At 37.1% G+C, this 26260-nt stretch overlaps 1 protein-coding gene across 1 annotated transcript in view; it reads right to left on the reverse strand.

The window, feature by feature from the left end:
• Positions 1-11440: 11440 nt before the first annotated feature.
• Positions 11441-26260, reverse strand: part of COQ2 (coenzyme Q2, polyprenyltransferase) — a 39656-nt gene continuing 24836 nt past the window's right edge. The window contains exons 4-7 of the mRNA XM_051964509.1: positions 25830-25915; positions 20461-20594; positions 14792-14980; positions 11441-11985 (exon numbers count right to left, since the gene is read on the reverse strand). Coding sequence (XP_051820469.1) covers positions 11821-11985; positions 14792-14980; positions 20461-20594; positions 25830-25915 — 574 coding nt within the window. The 3' untranslated portion in view covers positions 11441-11820. The remainder of the gene's footprint in view (positions 11986-14791; positions 14981-20460; positions 20595-25829; positions 25916-26260) is intronic.

Here is a 26260-nt window from a genome sequence, read left to right on the forward strand (position 1 = left end):
GTATGAGTAAGTAGATTAATTTTAGTATAATTATAATTTGTATTATATTAGCTCAGCCTATCCATGAGCATTTGATTTTTTATTTTTCCAGTCTTTTAGATCTAACTTTATTTGTGTGAAAAGTGTTTTATAATTGTGTTCATATAGTTCTTGGCTTTGTCTTGGGAGGTAGACTCCCAAATATTTTATAGTGTTTATAGTTTATTTTAAATGGGATTCCTCTTTTTATCTGTTGCTTTGTTGGGCTTTGTTGTTAACATACAGAAATGCCAATGGTTTATGTAGGGTTATTTTATATCTTGAAACTTTTCTAAAGTTGCTAATTGTTTCTAGTAATTTTTTTTTAGCTGTTTTTCTAGGATTATCTAGATATACCATCATATCATCTGCAAAGAGTGATAGTTTTGTTTCTTCATTATCTAGTCCAATTTCTTCGATTTCTTTTTCTTCTCTTATTACTAAAGCTGACATTTCTAGTACAATATTGAATAATAGGGGTGATAATGGGCAAACTTGTTTTATTCCTGATCTTATTTGCAATGCTTTCAGCTTATTCCCATTACAGATAACTCTTGAAGATGATTTTAGATAGATGTTACTTATCATTTTGAGTAAAACTCCATTTATTTCTATGCTTTCTAAGGTTTTTTTAGGAGTGAGTGTTTTATTTGGTCTAATGCTTTCTCTGCATCTATTAAGATAATCATATGATTTCTGTTAATTTTGTTTTTGATACAGTCCATTATGCTAACAGTTTTCCTAATATTGAAACAGTCCTGCATTGTTCTCTTTCTTCTTTTACAATATGACTAATATGGAAATATGTCTTAAATGATTGCAGATATATATGTATATATATCCTGTTGCAGATTTAAAAAAAAAAAAACAGAGCCAGCTAGATTGCAGTAGATAGAGCACCAGCCCTGAAGTCAGGAAGACCTGAGTTCAAATCTGGTCTTAGACACTTAACACTTTCTAGCTGTGTGATCCTGGACAAGTCACTTAATCCCAATTGCCTCAGCAAAAAGAGAGAGAGAGAGAGAGAAAGAGAGAAAGAGAAAAAGAGAGAAAAAGAGAGAGAGAGAAAGAGAGAGAGAGAGAGAGAGAGAAAGAGAGAAATAGTACTTCCTAGGTTCATTATGATTGGCTACTACATTTAAAAAATGTCACTTGATTAAATGGTTATTTTACTTATTTTTAAAACTTTATTTTGATTTATAGAATAAAACATTTTCATGATATAAGGAAAATGATGATGATTAAATATGAAACTGCAAATCTACTATGAACAACCTGCTATTCCTTTCAAATAAATAACAAAGTTATCATGTAAACTTCTTTTTTTTTCCTCCCCTTCCAGAGATGGTTACCATTAGAATAAAATAGGTTTATATGTGTAATTATTCTATACATGCTTCTATTTATCAATTTTTTCTCTGGATGCAGATGGCACCTTTATTCATATATCTTTTAGAGTCCCATCCCATTCTTCAAAAAAAATATTGCTGTTGCTGTATATAATGTTCTTCTGATTCTGTTCATTTCACTCTTCATTATTTCATGTTTTTCTAAAATCACTGAGCCCATCGTTTCTTATAGCATGGTAGTATTCCATCACAATCATAGAGCATCAATTGTTCAGCCACTGTTGAGCCTTTAAAAAGAAAAGTAACAAGAAAACCTTGTCCTGGGAGGAGAGGGAAGACAATCCCTGACTCGGGGCATTGTTACTATTCTGTCATGTCTGCTTCTTGATGACTTGTAGCATTTCAGGTCCTTTTGAGCTGGCTCATCTTCCAATGTCACGTCCTATAAATGCATTCACTCTCAGTTGGGAGAGTGGACACACTTGGGGACATGAGTGGAAAAGAGTACACAGACAGAACAGTGTCCATAGATGGAGGGCATGTGTGTGGCCAGGGCACACAGTCCTGTGTGTTTAGGACACATATATGGTGCACATGTGCTCTGATGCTGAGGGGCTCCTGATGTCTCTTGTGTGATGTCATTGCTCAACAGATGTTCCATAGTGTGTTTCCTCATCAGATCAGGGACATGTGGTTTTTCTATAACTGCAATATGTTTCTCCTTTTGGGAACACAGAATACCATATGAAAGACACTTAAAAAGGAAATAGAAAAATGAGAGGGAGAAGTGTCTGGGGGACATTTATTTTTGCTCTGTCCATCTGGCATTAACATTATAAAGAGCCCCAAGTTCATAGTTGTGGGACCTTGGGGATCTCACTGCTTCTTTATCTGTAAAAATGAAATAATTACATAGGTTTGAGGTGGGAGTTCAATCTAATCACCCCCATAATAGTAGGTCTGCTTGTAGAGCTCAAGGGAGGGGGAAGCCATTTTTACAGATATTTCCCCTGGCATCAAGCCTCAATTTTCTCTTTGGAATTTCTTTGCATTGCTCTTGCATCTTCCATTTTGGGACCAAGGAAAACAACCTCTCCCCAGGCACTGGAAGACAGTTGCCAAGTGTTATCTTCATTTTCTCCAAGCTAAAGACCTTCACTTCTTTCAACTGCTTCTCAGATGATTTGGACTGGACATCCTTGACTATCATGATTAAACTTCTCTTGATGGTCTCCAATGACCTTCCTAAAGGTCCAGAACTGAATGCAATACTCAAGGCATGTTCTGGCTAGGGAAGAATACACAGAGCCCATTACCTCCTTATTCCTGGATGTTACGCCTTTTAGAGAGAACTATTTATCTGAAAAGAGACCTAGGATTTTTGGTAGACTGCAAGCTCAATGTACCAGTGGAGTGATGTGATAACTTCATCGGTAATTACTGTATAATTATGTTTCTCTTATCCTCTATTTCTGAGATTTATTTTTTTGAATCTGTGTTAGACATTACATATATTTTTATTGAATTTCATTTTATTAAATTCCATTCAATGTCACTGTGGCAAAGAACTAGAAACAAAACAGGAACTCATCAATTGGGAGATGGTGGAAAAAATTACTGTATATTAATTTAATGAACTATTATTGTTCCATAAAAAATGTTGAAAAGGATGGATTCAGAAAAACCTGGGAAAACTTATATGAAATGATGCATAATGAAGTGAATAGAACTAAGAGGTTCATTCCAGTGTGTAACCTGTCATGATCTTTTAGAAGTCTCACTTTGTCATCTGATGTGTTAAGTGCCTCTCCCAGTTATATATCATCTGTAAATCTGATAGGCTTGCCATATCACTGAAAAAAAAATTAAATAGCAAAGGATCGATTACTTATCCCCATGGCACTCCCAAGAGTTCTCTAGCTAAACTCCATAATTATAGCCCACCAACACTGACTCCATTTTTTTCATTTTTCCATTTTGCACTTTATGCTTTATATTTTGCACATTGATTAGTAGTAGTGATTTGGGGCAATCTTTCATGTCTCTTAAAACTTTGCATTTTGTTTTTTTAAGAACTGTTTTTATCTGGCTTTTTATCAGCAGAATGACAATATTACAAGATTAGATTCATATTAATCATTGACCAACATTGGATTATCTTGTCTGTGCTCTTGGAGAAATGGAATTCACTGTAGAAGTCCTTAAGTCTGTATACATTGCTATAGGTGAAAGTAAAGTTTATAGATTTCCATTGCTCTGAGATCTTTAATGAAGAGAATGAAAAAAAACAAAACAGTAGATCTTCCAGTAATAGGGACATACAAAACTGCATTCATTACATGGTCACTCAGTTGATTTTCAGTTATGTCCAACTCTTTATGACCTTATTTGGGATTTTCTTGGCAAAAATACTGGAGTGTTTTGCCATTTCCTTCTCCAGATTCATTTTATAGCTACTACTGTATTATCTATGATTAAATGGTGAAAGGGAATAAGCATTTATGTAGTGCCAACTATATGCCAGAGACTGTACTAAGCACTTCATTTATTTATTTAGTTAGTTTTGGCATTTATTTGACAATTTGCTGAGGCAATTGAGGTTAAATGACTTTCTCAGGATCACAAAGCTAGGAAGTGTTAAGTGTGTGAGGTCAGATTTGAACTCAGGTCCTCCTGACTTCTATCCACTGCACCATCTAGCTGCCCCTATTTGACAACTTTATTGAAGAAAAATCAATTACTAGCAAAGCACTTAGTTGATTATTGATCCATAGATCATTTATTCAGCACATTGAACAGCATATTAGAGGATAGATTAACTGATAGCTCTAAGCCTCCTAGCAAAAATTAAATAAAAATTATAAGAAGTTAAAGATCCTATTTTGGAATACGAGAGATGTTTGACTTCTAATTTCCATTCTGTAGAGAATAAGAATAGGTCATTCCTTTATTGATATGCTTTAAATATAACAAAATTTCTGTTTTATTAATGTTATAAATTCACTACCGATTCTCCAACCACATCAGTTGTAAATATGAAGTATATCATGAAACCCCAAATCTCTAACAATGGAAGGTTTAAACAAGATAGATGCTATTACAGTAATCTTGTTTCCTTTGATATGACAATTGCATGTCCATCTGCCTCCCTCTCAAATGGTATCTTCATCATCTATTAGAGCAGTGAGGAATGGTTTAAGTCTCAAAATCAAGTTAGAGTGAAGACATTAGCCACCTAATACATATATTCCATTTTTAAAAAAAATTCTGAATCTTGGGCAATTATTCTCTTGTAAATATTTTATAATTTCTAAAAGCAGTTATTGTACAAAGCTGGAAGTGTGTGAATGGAGGGAAGTAAGCAAAAAACTAAAATTGAAAAAGATGAAATCTGATAGGGGATCAGCCGGAGATGAAAATCAAAAAAAGGAACAGTAATTTAAAGTTTATTACAGCTATAATACAGGTTATTCTGACTTTTTGAGTACTTTGGAACCTATTCTCGAGACGTTCTGTTATAGTTGTCTCTACCTTATAGATCCGTGCAAAGTGGATCTCATAGCAGTGAATGGATGGATAAAATAACTTTAGAAATAATTAAAGCAGGAGACCACTGTGTTCTCAGATTTTGGAGACAAGTACTGCTGATACTGTTAATGTTAATATTTGTTGTAAATGAAACCTTAGGTGATAATCTGTCAAAAAGAACACACCATCTTGATATAGGCTGCTATCAGGTCCCACAATTGTGGCTTGTTAATGAAACATACCATCCTCAACCGGACCCACAGAACACTGGCCAAATACTCAGTTCCTTACTAATTCTTTTATATGGGTAACAGGTTTTCTACCTGAGTCCACTCTCCAGGTAGGCGGAAGGGTTGGGCCAACAACTCTGGCTATCCTGGGAGGTGGGAGGGCTCCGTATGTATTCCCTACCATTTATGGTATGAACTAGGATGGCATAAAATTCTAAGCACAAAAAACTGGTCAGTGAAGCTCTGGATTTATTGGGTCTTTTAAAAATGTTTTTATTGATGTCTTTTGTTTTTTATTTCATTATAATTTTCTCCAGTACCTCTAAGCTTCTCCCTCAGAAAGATCTATACTGTATAACAAATAATATATATTTAAAATATTTAAATTAATTAAATTTAAAGATAATTTTTAGCATTCATTTCCACAAGACTTTGAGTTACAAATTTTTCTTCCCTTCCCTCTCTTCCACTCCTCTCTTCTTAAAATGGTAAGCAAAACAAATAATATTTTAAAATTTTCATAATTTAGCAACTTTCACTTTTAATTATTTTGTTTATGTGATTGTTCTTCCTTTTACCACCTCAGCTAGATGGTGTAGTGGATAAAGCACCAGGCCTAAAGTCAAGAAGACCTGAGTTCAAATGTAGCTTCAGACATTTATTAGCTGTGTGATCCTGGACAAGTCAGTTAACCTCTGCCTATAAGAATATAATATATAATATAATAATATAATATGAATAAGAATATAATTCTTAGCATACTATATACTAGCTATTATTATTGTAGTTACTGTGTACAGTTATCCCTTCCTCATTAAGATTTTCCCCATGCAAGTTTGATATATTGAGGGTCAGCATAAGAAATTAAATAGGAATGGTTTTTTAGGGCTTTTTGCAAAAGTCACAGACCATAAAGACCACTAGATGATACCCCAAAAAATTAAAAAACTCAGAAATGCATAGAATATATGTATAGTATTGTATAATAAGATACTTAACCCAAGCTTTACAATAAGGTAATGTAAATACCCCATAAAGGAAAAAGAAAAAAAAAATCCAGACTTCTTCTTCTTCTGTAGGAAGGGAGAGTCAAAAAATTTTACATGGATTTTCCAAATCTTGGCAGTCCCTAATATGATGTGGAAGGTATTTTCTTGACTGTTTCAGTGAAGTGTGATTCTTTAAATAGTCATTTGTGAAAAGAGGAGGCCTTAAACGAGCTTCAGGATTGAATTAAAAAGTGACCAGGAAGGTTTGTTCTACAACAGGACCAACGACATCAGGAGGGCCACGGCTTTGAGTGAACTGGGTTGAAGTGAGGGGGAGCTGGGCAAGTCCTGAGCCCCGCTCTAGTTACTGGACGCCATTGGCAGCCAAGACTCAAGCGACGGCCCCGGGGGTCTTTCCGTTTGGCTGAGACGGCGCCCTTCAATAATTAAAAGCATGGTGAGAATCGAGACAAAAGATGGCCTAGTTTGGCTTCATAAAAGAATCATTCTGAGGGGGGAAGGCTGTTTTTAAAAGAAAGTTCTCTCCGATTTCAGCTTATACCTGTAAAGTGAGAAGGCAGGGGAGCTGCTGGTTGTGAGGAGGCTTTCCACGAGCATGAATGATTAACAAAGCTCTGCTGCCTCGAGCCAGAAAGCACAATAATGGGGAGGAAGGTAGAAGAAAGGGTTTCTGGAAGCGGCTGGATGGGAGCATTGCCTACAAGCACTGGAGGGGGTCAGGAAGACTAAGTTCAAATCTATTATCAGACAATTATTAGATGTGTGACTCTGGACAAGTCACTCAATCCTGTTTACCTCAGTTTCCTCATCTGTAAAATGAGAATAATCGTACCTCCCTCCCAGGGTTATTGTGAGGGAAAAAATGAAATGATATTTGTAAAGCACTTTGCAAACTTGAAAATGCTACATAATGTTATCATCATCATCACCAGTAGTAACAGAAATAGAGAGTACATGTCAGAGTGGAGGACAAAAAGGAAAATAGTCCTGGCTTTCAAGGAGCCTGAGATCTAATGTGGGGACATGGGTGTGCACAAGGTTCAAAATAAATCCAAGGGGAGTTTTCAGGGGATATGTTTAGAGCTGGGGAAGCTGAGCTTTAAAAGAGAGTAGGAATTCTATGAAGTTGGGGATTGGGATAAGGAAGAGAGAGAGAGAGAGAGAGAGAGGGAGGAAGGGAGGGAGGGAAGAAAGGTGGGAAAAAAGGAGGGAGGGAGGAAGAGAGAGAGAGAGAGAGAGAGTGAGAGAGGGAGGGAAGAGTGGGAAGGAAGGAGGGAGGGAAGGAAGAGAGGGAGGGAGGGAGAGAGAGAGAGAGAGAGAGAGAGAGAGAGAGAGAGAGAGAGAGAGAGGAGAGAGAGAGAGAGAGAAGAGAAAGAGAGAGAGAGAGAGAGAGAAAGAGAGAGAGAGAGAGAGAGAAAGAGAGAGAGAGAGAGAGAGAGAGAGAGAGAGAGCCCATTTCAGACAGGAGGATCAGAGAGAACACCACAGAAGAGGAATGGAATTAATAAACAATGAAGTTGGAGCCAGGTTGCAAAGAGCTTTAGATGACAAAGTATTTATATGAAAACACCATGAAAGGGCAGCTGAGCCCAAATTAATTGCACAGACCAATCTTGTTCTCTGAAAACAGCTGATGAAACACACTGAAGCACTCTGGATTTCTCTGCACAGCCCCAGGCTGCTTCCCTAACAAATGAGAGCTTTCCCAAAGCTAGGAGTGAGAGCTAACACATTGGATAATCCAAATGGGATCCACAATCCACAATGGGATCCAAAAAGAACCTGATAGGCCAGAATAGTGGATGAATCTAATGATTTGAGATTTAACAGAGATACAAAGAAAGAACACTGGGAAATGAATATAAACTGCTTGCATTTTTGTTTTTCTTCCCGGATTATTTTTAATCTTCTGAATCCAAGTCTCCCTGTGCAACAAGAAAACTGTCCGGTTCTGCAAACATATATTGTATCTAGGATATACTGTAATCTATTTAACATGTAAAGGACTGCTTGCCATCTAGGGGAGGGAGGGGAAAAATCGGAACAGAAGTGAGTGCAAGGGATAATGCTGTAAAAAATTATCCTGGCATGGGTTCTGTCAATAAAAAGTTTAAAAAAAAAAGAGAGATTTAACAGAGATAAATATAAGATCTTATAATTGTTTTTAAAAATACGCTTCCCCAGTGAAAGATGAAGGAGTTAAATGAAGCAGCATTTTGTCTGCAAAAGTTGTTTTTAAATGGACTGCAGAACTGCATGAGTGGACACAGTGACATGGGAGCCAAAAAAGCGTAAGGCAATCTTGGTCTGTGTTAAGCTCGCTTCTCGGAATGAGGGGAGTGACATGATACCCCTGCGCCATCAGCCAGTCAGAGGACATGGGGAGTGTCACGTTCAAATCAGGCAGCAAGGCGGGGATGGGGCCTGGGCCCAGGGATAGAGACCCTCAGCCCACTTTCAGGAACATGAAGCACGTGCCCCCAGGTGAAACGTGCTCAAAAGCTTGCATGGGACCGGCCCGAGTCAAAATGAAGAGGCTGACCCACAGTCCCCGTAGACAAACTTGAGCTGAGATGGGGGCAAGGGAGGCGATCGGAAGACCCCAAGACTAAAGCCTCTCTGAGGAGATCAGACTGGCACAGGAGCTGCAAGTCTTGGGGATGCAATAAGAGCTGCAGTGGGGATTTGGGGACAGGTTTGGTTCATAATCCTAAATGTTTCTGATGTCACCGGTCTTGGGACAGACCCACGAGCATCAATGACTGATATCACCGTCCATCTGACAGTGAACAGGTATCCACCGTCCACGATATCTGAGGTGAGAGAGGGGCTCTTGGGTCTGTCCAAAAAAGACTGATTCCTGCCTGGAGGGAGCTAGAGATTGGGGACACCGGTTTAGGCACTCTTCTGTCCTTAGAGAGGAAATACTGGGCTAGAATTACTAGAATTCTCTCTCCCTCACAGCCCTGGTCAGGAGGACCTGAGTCCAAATCTGGCCTCAGACACTTAACACTTTCTGGGCAAGTCACTTAACCCCAATTGACCCAGCAAAAACAAACAAATAAAAACAAAAGAATTCTCTCTTCCCCACCCACAATGTTGTTAAAGGAAATAATTTTTAGACCCAGTTGGTTCCTGATTGCTTCCCTCAACAGGGCAGTAGTGCCCCAAATTACAGATCCAAAGGCTTGGCTCTTTTCCTACATCACCAGTTACAGAAAGACATATGGTGAAGAGAAAATAAACCAATTTATCCATATTGCTAGCAAAGAGAAATCAGAAATGTCATACAGATGAATATAAGCTAGACAATGAATGAAATCTTCTACAGGGAGTAGATCTCAGAGACAGAGAGACAGACAAAGACAGAGACGTCAACAGAAGTTGAGACAGTTCCCAATCTCACTCAGAGAAAATTTCTTGAAGCATGGGAAGCTGGGAATATGATTGAATGTCTAGCTATTCTACATGTTGGCTTCTTTATGGAACCTTGTCTCCCTAAAAAAATCTGGAAATAGCTATCTCCCCTCTTAAAGGTAGAAGGCAGAAAGAAGGTCAAGGATCTTTCCTCTTCTAAGTTTTCCCCAACTCTGCCCCTCACATTCTCCATCCTCACTCTCATCCCCAGGGCAAGCTTGGAGAATCAAGTAATTAATCTCCTTCCAAGAGGACAGTCTCTTGCAGATAGCTTAAGCTCTGGATTACATTAATAAGAGAGAGTATTTATATAATACTTTAAAGTTTTGATCCTCATTACAACCCTGGAAAGTGCATACTATTCTTATCCCCATTTTTCAGCTTAAAAACTGTTGAAATGATGACGCAGCAAATGTCTAAGAAGAGTACATGTTGTGATTTTCTAAGTCCAAGTCCATCTCACCACCCAATATTTTGTAATGGGAATTCTTTTTCCAGTACAGATTGCACTTGGTGACCACTGGGCTCTCCAAATGATTTCGTGAGACTGTGATTTTCTCCCCTTGGTAAGCAGGAACTACAGGTGGTGTTTGGTGATAACAGATGGGCCTGTGGTTTAACTAAACTTTCTTTGTTGAAAGAGGGGAAAAGGTGCTTAGTGGATGTGTGCCAGTTAATGCCAGTGGTTCAAAGAAACAAAGAACAAAAACAAAAACAAAAACTTTCAAAGACATCAATACAAGGCTTTTTCCCCCCCTTAATGAGACTTTGTTTTCTTCTTCTTAAAGAGACTTTTTGCTTTTTCCAGAAGGCACAGCTAGGAAGTAGAAGTCCCAGAGAGGGAATTTTTAGCCAAATGGACTTTCCCAGTTGTTAGTGTTTTACCTTTTATTGGAGATAAGAGACCTGAAGGGTCTTTTTTTCAGAGATATTGTAGAGAAGAGATTCCTGTTCAAGTGTGGATCATTTTAGATGGTCCCTGAAGTCTTTAATTTGGAAATGATACTGGGAAAGGCATAGACACCAACTGCATCGAATATGTTTTGATAGAATTCACCTAGTGCTGCACTGACCTAAATATGATACTTTTGTAGGTAGAATATGATTGTGATGGTATAATTTAATAAGAAGGTAATCAATTCAAGAGACAATTATTAGTACTTACTTTGGACCAGGTACAATGATAGACATTGGGGATGCAAAAATAGGGCAAAGTATTGGAATGAAGGATTTCAAGCCATCATGAGAGACTAGAAGATGGAGGTAGGAGATTTACAGATGGGCAGATAGGAAGATGTCTGAGGCAAGAAAAAAGGTCATTTGCTTAGAGCCCAGGAAAAGTATCTTGCTCTGCATCTACTACTATTAGTATTATAATTTAATTTGGAATCATATAATACATATTAGTATTATAATTCAATATTATAGGGTTAAATAATGGGCTTTTGCAAGGCTGCTTGGCAACTCACTTATAAGTATTATTTATCTATGAGAAAATGTCGAATTCATAATTAGGAACTGTCTAGAGGTGCTAGCTTATGCTATTCAAAATTCAACAATCAGTTCATAATTCAAAAATAATTCAAAATTAGTTTCTTCTACAAAAGTGAAAGATACTTGAGGGCAGGGCCACACTGCTTTTCATCAGAATGCAGAAACGAAATACTGCAGAGCACTGAACACACACCTGCTTACTGAATCTGTGTAGGCCAGTGGTTTTGCAAAGATTAGCTTACAGCTAATTAGAGATAATGTTAGCTATTAGAGATAAAAGGAGGAGAAATAGATGTACAGGCACTTTTTAGAGCTATTTATGCAGATGAATAACAAATACTTTTCTGAAAATATTCTGTCAGTGAACTGTTGTCAAAATATAATGACACAGAGCTTTCTATAGCAGCTTTTATTTTCTCTAAAAAGAGTATATTTTCCAAAATACATTCCTTTTGGATGAGATACTCATCACAATTCTAAAAAGGTGCTAAAGTTTATACAATTCCAATAATTTTAAAGTCATGCAGATGACTACAGGATCATCTAAAGATTCAAAATTACACCCAGCTTTAAAAGAGTTGAGAACCTGCTAATACCTGAGATGGAGTGAATTTTGCTATCAAAACTGTTTAACCTAGGACTTCCTGGGTGATTGCCTGGAAGAGTCATCTGTCAATCATTTTCACTTTGATGATTATTCAAAATAGTTTTCTGGTAACAAAACGAGAGAAAGTTTTGCAGTTCCTAGTTTGAAATGTTCCTAAACTTCATTTGTTAATTGCCTAAAGTACGGTCTCCATTTTCCTTTGACCCCTTTGGCTTCTTTTCTTTCAATAAGTTTCCAAGTATAATCCCTATGAAAAGCACGATTCCTATTGTTCGATTGGAGATGAACTTGTCCCAACAGTCCTCAGGTTTGTGGATGTCCAGAGTGTAAATCTGTAAAGGCAGAACACAAGTATACTTTGAATGCGAGGTAGGAGCTGGTCTGTACATGACCATTTGTCACAGATGAGAATAGAACATCTTATGCTGAAATTATGAAATTGAAATGAGCTAATAAGACTAGACTAATGAGACTAACAGTCAGTCCAGTATCCTGCACCTAGTGAAGCACCTGATTCTATTATCAACTCTGCATCTTTTCCCTTTGGTTGGCTGGTTCCTCTCTCCACTTCCCTCTAGGGAAAAGGCCTTTATGACTTTCCTCCTGGACTTCATCTATAACGACCCTGAGCTGGGTCCCTTTCCTCTTGTAGTCTCACCTCTTACAGTTTCCTTATACAGTGCACTATAAAACCATGAATTTATATTTTATACTATACTTAAAAAAAAAAAACTACATAAGTGCTACACAATGTTTTTCAAAGCTATTCTGCTTTCTATGCTGCCTTCTAAATTTTCTTTTATTTTAAAAAATTCTTTTTTCAAGTCTGATTTAAAATGCCAAGGAATAAGGCCTTCTAATGATAATGTTAGGCAGAATGTGCATGATTGCTAGAGAAGGAATGTTTAATATTCAGTGACTCTCCAGAAGCTTCTTCCTGAAAGACAAGAGCTATTCCTTCTCCATATTCCAAGATATAGGGATGGTGGCAGTGGTTGGGGCAGTGTCAGGAGGCTTTTAGAGAGGAAACAATGATAGTATGTAGGGGTGAAATAAATGGCAGCTATGGTGGAAAGTATTACACATAGGAAGGCATGTTCTTAAATGGGAGGCCTTGTTCTTGGAGATGATAAGCTCCAGTGGGTCAGAAAAAAATGGAAATTCTCAATTAAAGGAAGATTCATTTGTATGGAAAGGAAATAAATCTAAAAGGAAATTCCATCAAATGGCCTGTTCTTTGATTATAACGCAAAAGATCTGACCTAATTCAATCCTAAATTCAAATCTTAACACTTCCTCAGCTACTGACTCTTTCTTTGCATGTACTGACTTTCCCTTCTTCCCTGGAGAGGAAAAAGACAATTGTCATTTCTTTTTTCCCAATACTGATGTGGTGCAATCCTTAGGAAAGATGTGGCAATTAACTTAAGGACACTTGGCCTTAGGAAGATGTAATTGGAAATGATGCATTTCTTCCCTTAGGCTATCCTGCCCCAATTTACTCTATATGAGCCCACATATATTGCTGGTTGTCAGATAACAGTCTGTTGGTCAATAATAACAGTTTTGGAGACTAATGAGCAGCAGTATTGAGATGCTTAAAGTTGATGCAAGGGAAGACCAAAATTGGATGTCTACTACTTGACTTAGTGACATTTTAGACCTAAAAACACACCTCTAGAAGGTTCCCCCCATGAATTCTGCCCAGAAAATTATGGGTACTGCATCTGCACATGAAGTCAGAACCAGACCACTCCTCAATTCTATCTCTAAGTCTTAAAATTAACATATCAGTGACATGAAGCACCTGGTCTCTCTGTCTTTTCCCTATAAATTTATCTTTCTGTTCCTGGCTCTTTGGTAAGTTCTTTTGGAATTTAGCTTGCTTTAATTGGCATTACAATTATAATAAATTTTGCCCCTTAACATGGAAATGTATCCGAACCTTTAAATTCTCTTGAGATATCTCGTGATGCTGGTCTGAAAACTCAACCTTTTTTGGGATCCTCCTTGAGCCCCAATAATACCAGAGAATAATTCGGAATTTTATCTTAAAGTACCTTCCCCCTTTTCACTAAGGATAAAAATTAAAGTGAAATATTAGTCTGCTCAGCCCATTCACTTAAAAGTAGATTAAGTTGTCTTTAGAGGGTGTTTCCATAAACTCAATTTCCCCAGATTGACAAATGACCTTTTGTAAATTGACTAAACTAGAAATATAGATTTGGTCCAATCTTCAGTCTTTTTAACTGAAGAAAACAACAAGGATTATATAGCACTACGGTCAATTTTGTGATGACTCATTCATTTAGTTCACTCATTTTATAGAGGCCACTTAACTAGCAAGACAGGAAAGGTTACCCTGGAACAAATGCTGGACTTGTCACTAGTTGGCCAGTATTGCAGCATATGTGCAGTAATTTCATGGCATAGGAGTACGAGGTTATCTGGGTATACATGGCTTTGGCCCCTTAATATCTCAAATGAATTCGGTTCTTGGGTTGCTTAAGTTATTACCACTGATCATTTTCAGCAATCCTATTTACATTTTGGGAGCAGTTTCCTCATAACACGTAAGGATGTACTGAAGGAACTAGGAGTGTAATGTGGAGAAAATAAAACTTGAAATATATGAAGGATTTATCTTCTGGCAGGGATTGAGACATTTAGCCTGACTCCAGAAGGCACTATAGAGTATAATGGGGGGGGGGGGGTAATAGGGATACAGACTTCAGTTAACTATAAGAAGGAATTGGGTCACTATCTAAAAATAAGGTGGACTGCTTCAAGAGGTGGTAAGTTTCCCACCACAGTGGTATTAAAATTGAAGATTTATTAGGGATGCAGGAATAAGGGCTTATGCTTGAAATAGGGGTTAGATTAAGCCTCTGGGCTCCCTTCAAACACCAAGAATATAGGATTATAACAACTCTGCAAGAACTAGTCTTTCTGTTGTGCCATTTTGGGAAAATCAATACCTACAGAGACACTAATACGGCCTCCTCCCAGGTCAAGTGGGGAAGGTAGAGTTCAGAGCAATCCTGTTCAGAGCAAAATGAGCTGTGCTTATTAGGAATTTGTTGAATCTTAATGCATCATTACAACAAAGTGATGTTTTCAACTGGTATCATGACAAACCTGGTGGGTCAAGTGAGCGCCGATGGCCGCCACGGCAGCATAATAGGGGATGGTCTGGTCACAATTTAGGCCAGCCAGAGTCAGCCCACTCAGCATGACAACACTGAAGCCACTTAGCCACTGCTTGGTGTCTTCCTTGAACCGAAGTGCAGTGGATTTGAGACCAATCAGGGCATCATCTTTTTTGTCCTGGGAAAGAGAAATTTTGTTTGCAAATTATGAAAGAGAAAATTAACTCGGCAAAAGAGCCCTTGAGAGTTTACATGTATGAATTTCCATAGCTAAATTTTCCAGATTTCAGAAGTCTGGTCATAGTTGAAGAAGAGAATTTTAAAGGTTAGCTGAGATCCTTAAAAGTCAACTGTTATTTTATCATAATCCCATCAAAATGTCTCATTCCTGTCTTAAAGGCAATCCAACTTGCCTCAGGTACATGGGGTTTAGAGGGTCATCAAACAATTCAAATGCCCTAAATGTGGATGGAGAGGTACCATGCTCTCCATGCCAGTACAAGGTGAAAGCCACTCCGGAGGTACAACTCCTGTATATTCCAGTGGGACTACTGGAATGACCTGTGTTACAGATGGTTGTATCTTGGATACAGGGAGAATGAAAGCCACTTGGGTACCCTGAGTATTTCCTGTGAGGACTGTGCTCCCCCAGGCCTGCTCAGCTTTCTTCTATACCAAGGCAAGCATCAGCCTCCATGTGAGAGGAGACTTTTATAGCAATGGATTCAAGGTTCATGGAGAAAACAAAGTTTGCCCTAGACAGCCTTTATTGTTCTTAAAGTACCCACTTTTCCCTTCCTTATTCTTAAAGTACCCACTTTTCTCTTCCTTATCGTTAAAGTACCCATTTTTCCCTCCTTATCCTTATAAACCCACTTTTCTCCTCCTTACCAGGAAAATATCCATTTTTCCCCTCCTTATCTTTAAAGTACTCATTTTCCCCTTCCTTATTCTTAAACTACTCACTTTTCCCTTTCCTTTTCTTATCATTAAAGTGCCCACTTTTCATGTGTTCTTGAGGGTTTAAAGGTGCTGACTACCCAGAACATACATCCCTAAGCTCATGCTTCATTCATGACACAATTTATCTTTGACTTCCTCTGTGAAATTGTTCTTAATTAAGCATGACTTGATTTTGGTTTGTCCACAGTTGTGTTGAGCCCATTTTGAGCCAGGCCTGAATCAGGCAAGTCCAAAGATCCTTGTGTCACATAACTTTTAACAAAAGGAGTTTATTTAGCAGTAGCACGGAGAGCATTTTGGATGACTCCACATGTGCATTTGTCACAATTATTGTTATTATTTAGTCATTTTAGGGGTGATGGACTCTTTGCAATCTCTCTCTTGGCAAAAATGTTGGAGTGGTGAAATCAGGAGGACTTGAGTGAAATCAGGAGGACCTGAATTCAAATCAGATCTAAAACACTTAACACTTACTAGCTGTGTGACCCTGGGCAAGTCTCTTAACCCCAATTGCCTCAACAAACAAAAAATATTGGAGTGGTTTGCCATTTCATTCTCCAACCCATTTTATAGATGAGGAAACTGAGGCAAACAGGATGAAGTGACTTGCACAGGATCACACAGCTAGTAAGTATCTAAGGCTAGATTTGAATTCAGAATGATGAACCTTCCTAACTCCAGGTTCAGTTCTCTATCCACTACATTGCTCTAAGTGTATCTAGTCAAAAGAGTGTGTCAGTCCTGAGATTTGTCCCCTACTTAGGTGTCTGGTTTTTCATGTTTTAGACCATCAGGAGGTATGTCCATGGTTCATTCCTTAGTCTTAAACCTTAGTCTTAGAAATCAGAACAGTTCCAATGATTTTGTGATTAAGAGAGCCATCTAGTAGACTCAGAGAAAAGACTATGGGAACTGCATGTGGATCACAACATAGCACTTTTTTTGTTGTTATTTGCTTGAATTTTATTTTCTTTCTCATCTTTTTTCCCTTTTTGATCTGATTTTTCTTGTGCAGCAAGATAATTGTATAATTATATATGCCTGTACTGGATTTACAAATATATTTACCATGTTTAATATATACTGAATTACTTGCCATCTAGGTGATAAGGTGAGGAAAGGTGGGGGAATTGAAACACAAGGTTTTGCAAATTTATTCTTGCATATGTTTTGAAAATAAAAAGCTTCAATAAAAATTAAAAAAACAAAAAAAAACCCAAAACCTTAATCTTAGTCAAAGCTTAGTCTTCTAGACTGATCTCAAGTACAATTTCTCTGCTTCAGAAAAAAACTAGCCTATATGGAATAGATATTAGTTCTACCACATTTGCATGTATGTAAATATTTCAACATGTCAAAGTATCTTCACAGGCACATTTAAGTAATTTCTTCATGCTGCCCTGTTGGCAGAAGGTGAATTTCATATAATGCTCATACCAGAAAACAATCCTAATATGTCTGCCTTACACTATACTTCGAAGTCGATGCAATTTTTATGTTTTGAGAACGTGATTTGATTCACAGTATTCTAAGTTCACAGAATAATAATAATAATAAACTATTTTATACTTGACTCTATTGCATGTAGTATCCTAAATGTGAGATACTTGTCCACTGACTAAGTTGGGTGGGTATGCTGATAGAGGAACTACACGATCTCAATCTTTACCTTTTTATTATAAATAAAACCAGAAGAAAAAAAGAAGTTGTATCATTTGGAAAAGTGGTTGTACCTATGTTCTCCTTTGAGAGGCAAAGAAAGGAAGAGGTGGAGCCAGTATTATCAAGTGCCAAGGGTAAAAAGAAACATCATTTCATGGGACTTTTTGTGGTTGTCTGTCAATTATTTCAGTTGTGTCCAACTCTTTGTGATCCCATTTGGGGTTTTCCTGGCAGTGATATTAAATTTGCTATTTCCTTTGCCAGCTCATTTTTCATATGAGATACTCAAGCAAATGAGGTAAAATGATTTGCCTGGGATTATACAGCTAGTTAAATGTCAGAAGCCAGATTTGAACCCAGACCTTCCTGACTCCTGCACCATCTAGTCATATGTACTTGCAAAAAAGACCACTTTGAAAATAATTGTAGCTTATGCACCAACATCTGTCACATGGGATGGAGAGCTAGAGAAATTCTCTGAAGAACTCATGAAGACCCTTCAAATTATACCAATATACTTTCTTAAACTGGTGACTTCGACAAAATGGTGGAAATAAAGGCAAATGGTGATTCAGATAATGGAAAACAGGAACAAGCAAGGTACTCTGGAAAGAACAATGGCTTCTGAGCTAGAAGAAATCTTGCCTCTGATACTGGCTGAGTGATACTGGATAAGTCACTTAAGCACTGTGAGACACAAGTTTTCTCATCTATAATTGAGAAGCTTGAACTAACTAGCCTCTGAAGTTTCCCTTCAATTCTAGCTCTACAATCCTCTCTTAGGAAAAAGAAAGAGGAGGAGCCCCAAAACTGTTGACTACACAGAGGCCTCCTGTCTCAAAGAACTGGATATTAGACATGGCAGGCCCTGAATAGCATCACAAAAAGTAAAACTAATTATCAGTCAACAGGAAACAACGTGTTGATAGTGTGGGAGTCATTTTTGAATTAGCTTGGACTACTGACTCACTAGAGTAAAGATCCAAATGACTATAAATCTAAAAGAATAAAAGAAAAAAAAAAGATAGGCAATTAAAACTATTTCATCTCATTCCTATTTAAAGTTATTGATGATAAAAAATAAATGTGGATGGAAAATGGACATAGACATTGACTATAGTAATTTCATAGATAAGCTTAACTGCTACAAATAAATGTTACAGTTCCTCAAAAGGGCCTCCTTAGTCATCAAACACTTGATATACTTTTTTTCTTTGCCTAATTTATTTTTATTAAAGCTTTTGATTTTCTTTCTTTTTAAAAAAATTTTTAATAGCTTTTTATTTACAAGTTATATGCATGGGTAATTTTACAACATTGACAATTGCCAAAACTTTTGTTCCAATTTTTCCCCTCCTTTCCCTCCATCCCCAGGTTGACCAATACATGTTAAATATGTTAAAGTATAAATTAAATACAAAATAAGTATACATGTCCAAACTGTTATTTTTGCTGTACAAAAAGAATCGGACTCTGAAATATTGTACAGTTAGCCTGTGAAGGAAATCAAAAATGCAGGTAGGCAAAAATATAGGGATTGGGAATTCTATGTTATGATCATCTCCCAGAGTTTAAAGCTTTTTATTTTCAAAACATATCCAAAGATAATTTTTCAACAGTAACCCTTGCAAAACATTGAGCCAGTTGTTATACTTGGCAGAAATAATACTGGGTTAGAACAGAGACTCATTTGTAAAGCATAACTGAGAAGGACACTGCAATGCCGCCTCACAAACAGAGAAATAGGGCAGGGTATATTCAGTTTAATGAAAGTTGGACCCAACTCAGCAAAGTCATCCGTAGGGTTTTTAAAGATGAAAATGGATAAGAACAAGAAAGTACCATTTTTTATTATCACGTTAGCAGAAGCGCTTGAGGGAGAATGGTTTTCAAAAGAGAACAATAATGTAAAAGCAGCTGGATTAGACTTGGGTGCACAGAAAGGACATGTGTGGTAGTGACACACGTGTGAGAACAGTGTTCTCACACTTGAATATATGAGTCACAGGGAAAGCTGGCTGGGTGAATACCAAAGCATGGAGGGAAAAAATAACAGTTTATTAATCTGAAAAAAAAAGGACTGAGAATATCAACAATTACTGGTTTATCCGCTGACTTTCCCACATGTACACAAAGTCTTATGAGAATAATTTTGTTGTGGTTTTTCCTTCCTTCTTAAAGAGCACCATGACATCCGGATGGCGATGCCGTGACATGCAAGCAAATCGGACTGGAGGGAGGGAGGGCTGGGCCAGGTCAGCAGGCTCATGAGAATGATCCACAGCTACCCTGAAGGCCTCCGCAGTTCTCAGACACATTTTAGCTGTTTTAGGATATGGCCGCCCTCCTCAAGGTACACAGACATACACATCAAGGCATGGGATGGGAGGGGAGAGAATAAAGTTATGGCCAGAAAGCTAAGAATGAAAAATAAAAATATCTCCTATGGTTTGAGCATGAATACACCTTTGACTTCAACTCAATTCAGCATATGTGAATTAAGGGCCTACTGTAGGATGTAACCAGAAGGACGGGGGCTACAGAGAGATCACTTCTGCCTTTTAAGGAGCCTCCTTTCTCCTAGACCTTGTACACAAAGAAGACAAGCATTTGAAGAGGGAGAGAAAACCAAGAGTTGGGGGAACCTGAGAACACTTCTCAGCGGAGGGGGTAAGAGGGTCAGCCTGCACAAATGCACAGAAGGCAGAGATGGGCGCTAAGCTTGGGGAATAACTCTGAAAACTCACTTTGGCTGGAACACAGAGTCAGTGTGAAATGAAGTACAAAGATGGACTAAAAGTAGACTGTTGACAGCCTGGAGAATCGCAACCTTTTCCATATAGTTAATAAGGAGACACTGAAGTTTTTTCAGCTAGAGTGATGACTGTCACTCAAGGAACAAGTTAAAATGTATGTGTCATAACTGGGCAATGACACTAAAAAAGAAGCTGCTAACTGGAAGCCCACAAAATGAAATGCAGGGAAGGAGGCACAGAGAAAAGCCAAAGAACAGATTTTAAGATAGTACATTACCTGATGGGCATAGATAGTGTCATATATTAATGTCCACATAACTCCAGAGAGATAAAGAGGTAGGCAAACAGACACATCACAAGAGCCTTTGATGGCAGACCATCCAAGCAATGCTCCCCAGTTAAAAGTCAGTCCTAGGATTGATAAAAAATAAGGGAGGAAGAAGAAAAAAAATCACTCAATTTATTTCAGAATTCTAGATATAAACAAAGGCCAAATTAATTACAGGTACACTGTATTATGCTTTGAATGTTTAAATCAACTTTGGAGACCACGGTATTTTATCAAATTTTTGCCAAAAAGGCAACAATCACAGAAGAATATACTTCTATCATTGTTGTAAACTTAAAAGAAAAAACAGAATAAAGGACCTATGTAATTGAAACTTCCAAAACATTAACATGATTTTATTCCATCTGGCCTTACCACTATGGCTTTTTGTTATGTTTTGCTCTGTTTGGGGAAAACTTAAAGAGAATGAGAGGTTCACAGAACTAAGGGAAATGACAGAAGAAGGGGACAAAGTAGAAAGTCCAAGAGAAGGTATTTTGGCTACAGACTTAAGAAAATGACCAAGGAGAAGCCCGGATTTAAAAAAAAAAATGACAATAATCTGTTATCACATAACATAGTATCTAATTCAAAAGACAAACATAAACAAGGTGGGCTATCTCTCTCATCTGATTAATGAACAATGTTAAAAAGTCCTATTCCTACCAAGAAAGGCATCTCAGACTCAGGATCCTCGTCACCCATCATGGGCATATACCACTTGTCACATCCTTATCAGAGAACCTGGGCAAAGGGCAAGGCTCTAGTGGCAAGGTAACAAGGAGAGTGCAGCTCTCACGTAAGTAGATTTTGTCATCTGTCCTTGTCAGTCTCTGTGTGGTAAATAAATTAAGACTCAATCCCAAAGTGGAGCCAGGGAGCCCAATGTCCATGGGAGAGTTTGCAGAGCAGCTGCCAGATGAAGGAGCTCATCAGACAATTGAATTCTGTCTTGTACACTTCAGGAGGCTAAAAAGAGAAAATCATAAAAGAACTAATGTCCAAAGGAGGGCATGGAGGTACCAAATGTTCAAGAGTGAGATCAAGCCAGGTAGACATATTCACATATCAAGCTCTGTCTTAAAAATACGTAATTTCACAAATAATTAGTCACAAGGGTTAGAAGAAGAGAACATTAAAAAGAAAACAAAGGACTATGGTCCTTCAATTAAATATAATGGACAAGGAGAGCCTGCAGTGGCCTTCCAGCTATGCTTTGGTTTCTACTAATACTATATTTATTCTACAAAACACAAGGCAATCTCAGTCTTAAAGGAAAAAGTAGAAGGACTCGAGGAAGGTCATTCTACTGTCCAAGACATGAACGAAAGCAAAATGTTGCTAAAAAGAATATAGGAAGTATTTCAAAAGGGAAAGAAAAAGATTGTAAATAATCAGAGGAGAATTTTCGCCTGTGTCAGGAGAGTGGAGGATGAAAAAAGTATATCCCAAAGAAGTAGGAGGACCATGGAATATTTGGAGTTTCATAACAGGCACAAATCTTATAGAAGGAAGCAGATTCTTGTTCTTCAAGGAATGATGATGCAAATTCTCAGGTGCCATCAGTCAAAGCATCATCCAATAATGGTCAAAGAAAAAAGACTTTCTATTGAAGGAGATATTGACAAAACTAGTAATCAGTTGGATATAAACAGTGAGGTTGGCCAGTCTTCCCAAAGGAAAGTATCTGGGATGTGATAAGACAGTTAACTAACCAATAAGTATTTCTAAAGTACTTGTTCTGCCTTTTAGGCAGTGAGGTCACCAGTACAATGAATGAATATTATATGAACACAAATTGATAATTGTTACACTCTTCTTGTGATTCATTTTAAGACAAGGTAAGCCTCCAGAGGAATCAGACACTAAAGATTGTGAAACTTATGCAAAAAAATTGAAAACTTCATGGACATCAATGTCCATCATCACTAATATAAATTGAGAGCAGGAGATTTAAAAGAGAAATAAATATTTGGGGAAAGAGAAGCTGATTAAGAAGACTGGCCTCTAGGAATGAGATATGGAATCCTAAAAGTTGATTTTAAGTAAAGGAGTGTCAGATTCTTGGCCAGAAATGGAGCATATCTAAAAAGGGTTGGCACAGGATGATTTCAGAAAGGCCTGGAGAGACTTACACAAACTGATGCTGAGTGAAACGAGCAGGGCCAGGAGATCATTATATACTTCAACAACAATACTATATAATGATCAATTCTGATGGATCTGGCCATCCTCAGCAATGAGATGAACCAAACCAGTTCCAATAGAGCAGGAATGAATTGAACCAACTATGCCCAGCGAAAGAACTCTGGAGATGACTAAGAACCATTACATTGAATTCCCAATCCCTTTATTTTTTGCCTGCCTGCATTTTGGATTTCCTTCACAGGCTAATTGTACAATATTTCAGAGTCCGATTCTTTTTGTACAGCAAAATAACGGTTTGGTCATGTATACTTATTGTGTATCTAATTTATACTTTAATATATTTAACATTTACTGCCATCTCATCTTGCCATCTAGGGGCGGGGGTGGGGGGAAGGAGGGGAAAAATTGGAACAAAAGATTTGGCAATTATCAATGCTGTAAAATTACCCATACATATAACTTGTAAATAAAAAGCTATTAAAAAATAATAAAAAAACAAAAAGGGCTGGCAAACACAAGAGCTTTGCAGGCATGAAGATTTGCACAGACTGTCAAAGACAGTTGCCATGTTGGTCTGTTTTGCTTACTTCTCTTTGTTATTAAGGCAGGATAGACAGCACCTTTTGAGAAATCACTGTAGTGTTAAAAATAAAAGGCATCAATATTAAATGAAAAACTATTTTCTTGAAGTCCTGCAGATCTAATCAAGAAATAGTTAAATGGAAAAAGAACTTTGTTATCAATGGGTAATAGATCTAAATGTAAAAAATTACACCATAAATTATGAGATAAAATTTATTAAATTCATGTCATTTTATCCATACATCCCACTGTTGGATGGGTACTCCAAAGAAATTAAAGACAGAAAGTTCTCAAACATACCAAAGTATTTTTAATAAAAAATTTTTTGTGGTAGCAAAAACTGGAAAGAAAATAGCGACCCATTGCTTGAGGAATGACTGAACAACTGTAGTACGTGAATGTATTAGAATATTATTTATATACTAAGAAACAACATAAATGTTAAGATTTAAATGAAATGATGCTGACCTAGATAAGTAGAACCAAGAAAACAATGTGCAGAATTATGACTATAATATAAAAGGCACCTGGATTCTGATTAATGATTAATCTATGATTACAAGTTAATTGTGATAATTACTTCCATTTATACTTAATTTATGGCCCTCATACTGCTCCTTTACATCAGCATTATCAGTATTATTAATCCTTACTTTAGAGTAAACTAAGGTTTAGAGATAAAATGACTTGTCCATAGTCACATGACCAATAAATGGCAGAGCCACAGTGTGAACTCCTAAGTCCAGGGTCAAGGAATTTTCCACAATAACTTTCATTAGAAAATGACCAAGCCACCCCAGAGCAATAGCTTATTCTGGAAGAGAAGGGGGAAACACAAATGGAAAGATATTGAAAATGTCCTATGCATTGTATTCATATAGAATTCCCCAAAGAAAGTCCTCTATTTACAAGGCAAAAAGTCACAAACATGCTTCCTGCCCTAAACTGCTTGTGTCTTAAATCCTACCAATGTAGCTTTGCAAGCCTATTTTCTTGCACAGGAATGGGCCATTGGGATTCCTGTGAGGAATCCCGTTGGGGTTATCCTTGGGTCCCTGGACTAAATTATAAAAGTGGCAAGATCCATCTGGGAATATATGATAACAGTTGCCCTAATTTCCCTATTCTCCAAAATGGTTACCTTAAGGAAGAAATAAAAAATCTATTGAAGAAGGTGAGTTCAAATCTGTAATTCTCCCTCTCCACTATATATTCCAATATTCCATTTGAATTCCATTTAAAAATTTGGATGCACCAAGAATCAGGCATTTTTGACTTTGTTAAATCCTATGAACCTCTTTTCAGAATAACATTTTTTTCTTTTTTTGTTTTTTTGTTTTGTTTTGTTTTGTTTTGTTTTGTTTTTTTTTGCTGAGGCAATTGTGGTGAAGTAACTTGCCTAGGGTCACATAGCTAGGAAGTGTTAAATGTCTGAAACCACATTTGAACTCAGGTCCTCCTAACTTCAGAGCTGGTGCTCAGAATAATGTTTTTAAGTAATAAATTAAAATATATTTTGCATTACAAAATAAACCAATTACACTGAAATACATTTATCAAACTGTAAACATTAAAAAACCAACAAGTTCATATACTCCTAAGTCAAAAATCCCTAACCATTGGTGCACCCAAATTTGAGAAAATAAGATTAAGAATCCTGGGGTGTTTTTAATTACTTAACAAATCTTATAAATCACTCTTTCAAAACAAACAAACAAAAATCCTTATGTTTAAAAAATACTTTGGCTTTAGTTTAGGGCAATTTTCTTATCTTTGGATTCATTGTAAATTCTAGCATGGAATATTGAGACAAACAAACAACAGAATCAGAGGATCTGGATTCAAATCCTGCCTATGTCACTTATCACTTGAGTGGGCTTCTCTAGGGCTCAGTTTCTTCATATATATAATGAAGGGTAGGACTAGATGGCCTTTAGGTCTCTTCCAGCTCTAATTAAATCTATGACTTTAGGATCCTATGTAAGATGTGCTTAAGAAATGACAAAAATAGTGGACACAGCAAAAGCTTGAAAGAGTTATATGAACAGATACAGAAATAAGCAAAATTAGAAAAACAATTTACAAGAGGACCACCATAATGTGAAGGAAAGCAACTCTGAAAGTCTATAGAACTCAGACCTACACAATAACTAGTGAAGAATTCAGAAGATAAGTGATGAAACATGTGAACCAACTCGTATTCAGGAGGAAGAAGACTAAAGGGGCAGAATGATTTACGTTTTCAGATGTGGCCAAAGTACTGATAGGTTTTACTCAACTACAACTGCTCTTTATGAGGGAAGGCTTCTACTTGTAGGTTTGGGAGTGAATTAGTAGTTTGTGTAGAAAGAAGGAAGGAAGAAAAGGGGAGAGAGAGACAGAGGGATAGAAAGAGACAGAGACAGAGAGAGGAAAGAGGAGGAAAAGAAGAAAAGAGAAGAAAAAAGGAAAAGAAAGGAAGAAAGAAGGAGGAAAGGGGGAAAAAAGAAGGAAAGAAAAGGGAAGAAGAAAGAAAAGGGAAGGAAGGAAAGAGCACCAATAAAACATTTTTAAAAGACAATGGGTAATAACAGTAACTTTAAGCTCACCCAATGCTAACTGTGGCCAATAAGTAATTCTTTTCATCAGAGGATAAATGACCACCAGAGACAATGATGCTGCTCCCAGTGCTATACTGAAATGAAAAGAAAATTAAAGAAAGTCAAATAAGTATCATCTGATACAACTTCTTAAAAACTGATAAATATTATAATGAATTTATAGGTAGTAAGAGTAGCAATCATGAGATAACACACAAAAATTTCCTTTTAAAATCTGATTTTCAAGCATCTGAAGTGTTCTTCCTGTTCCCAAATTTTCTTGGAGCACTGGAAGTGACAGAAAATGCCACTAAAGAGTCTGAAAACCAAAAAGTCCTTTTTTTTTTCATTTATTCACCCTGGCTGAATATAAACCAACTCAAATTTATAGTAACTGAGAGATCATTAAAGAGGAATCAAAAGGAAGACATCTCTATATA

Source organism: Antechinus flavipes, chromosome 6 (genome assembly GCF_016432865.1).
Source record: "Antechinus flavipes isolate AdamAnt ecotype Samford, QLD, Australia chromosome 6, AdamAnt_v2, whole genome shotgun sequence".
Taxonomy (NCBI): domain Eukaryota; kingdom Metazoa; phylum Chordata; class Mammalia; order Dasyuromorphia; family Dasyuridae; genus Antechinus; species Antechinus flavipes.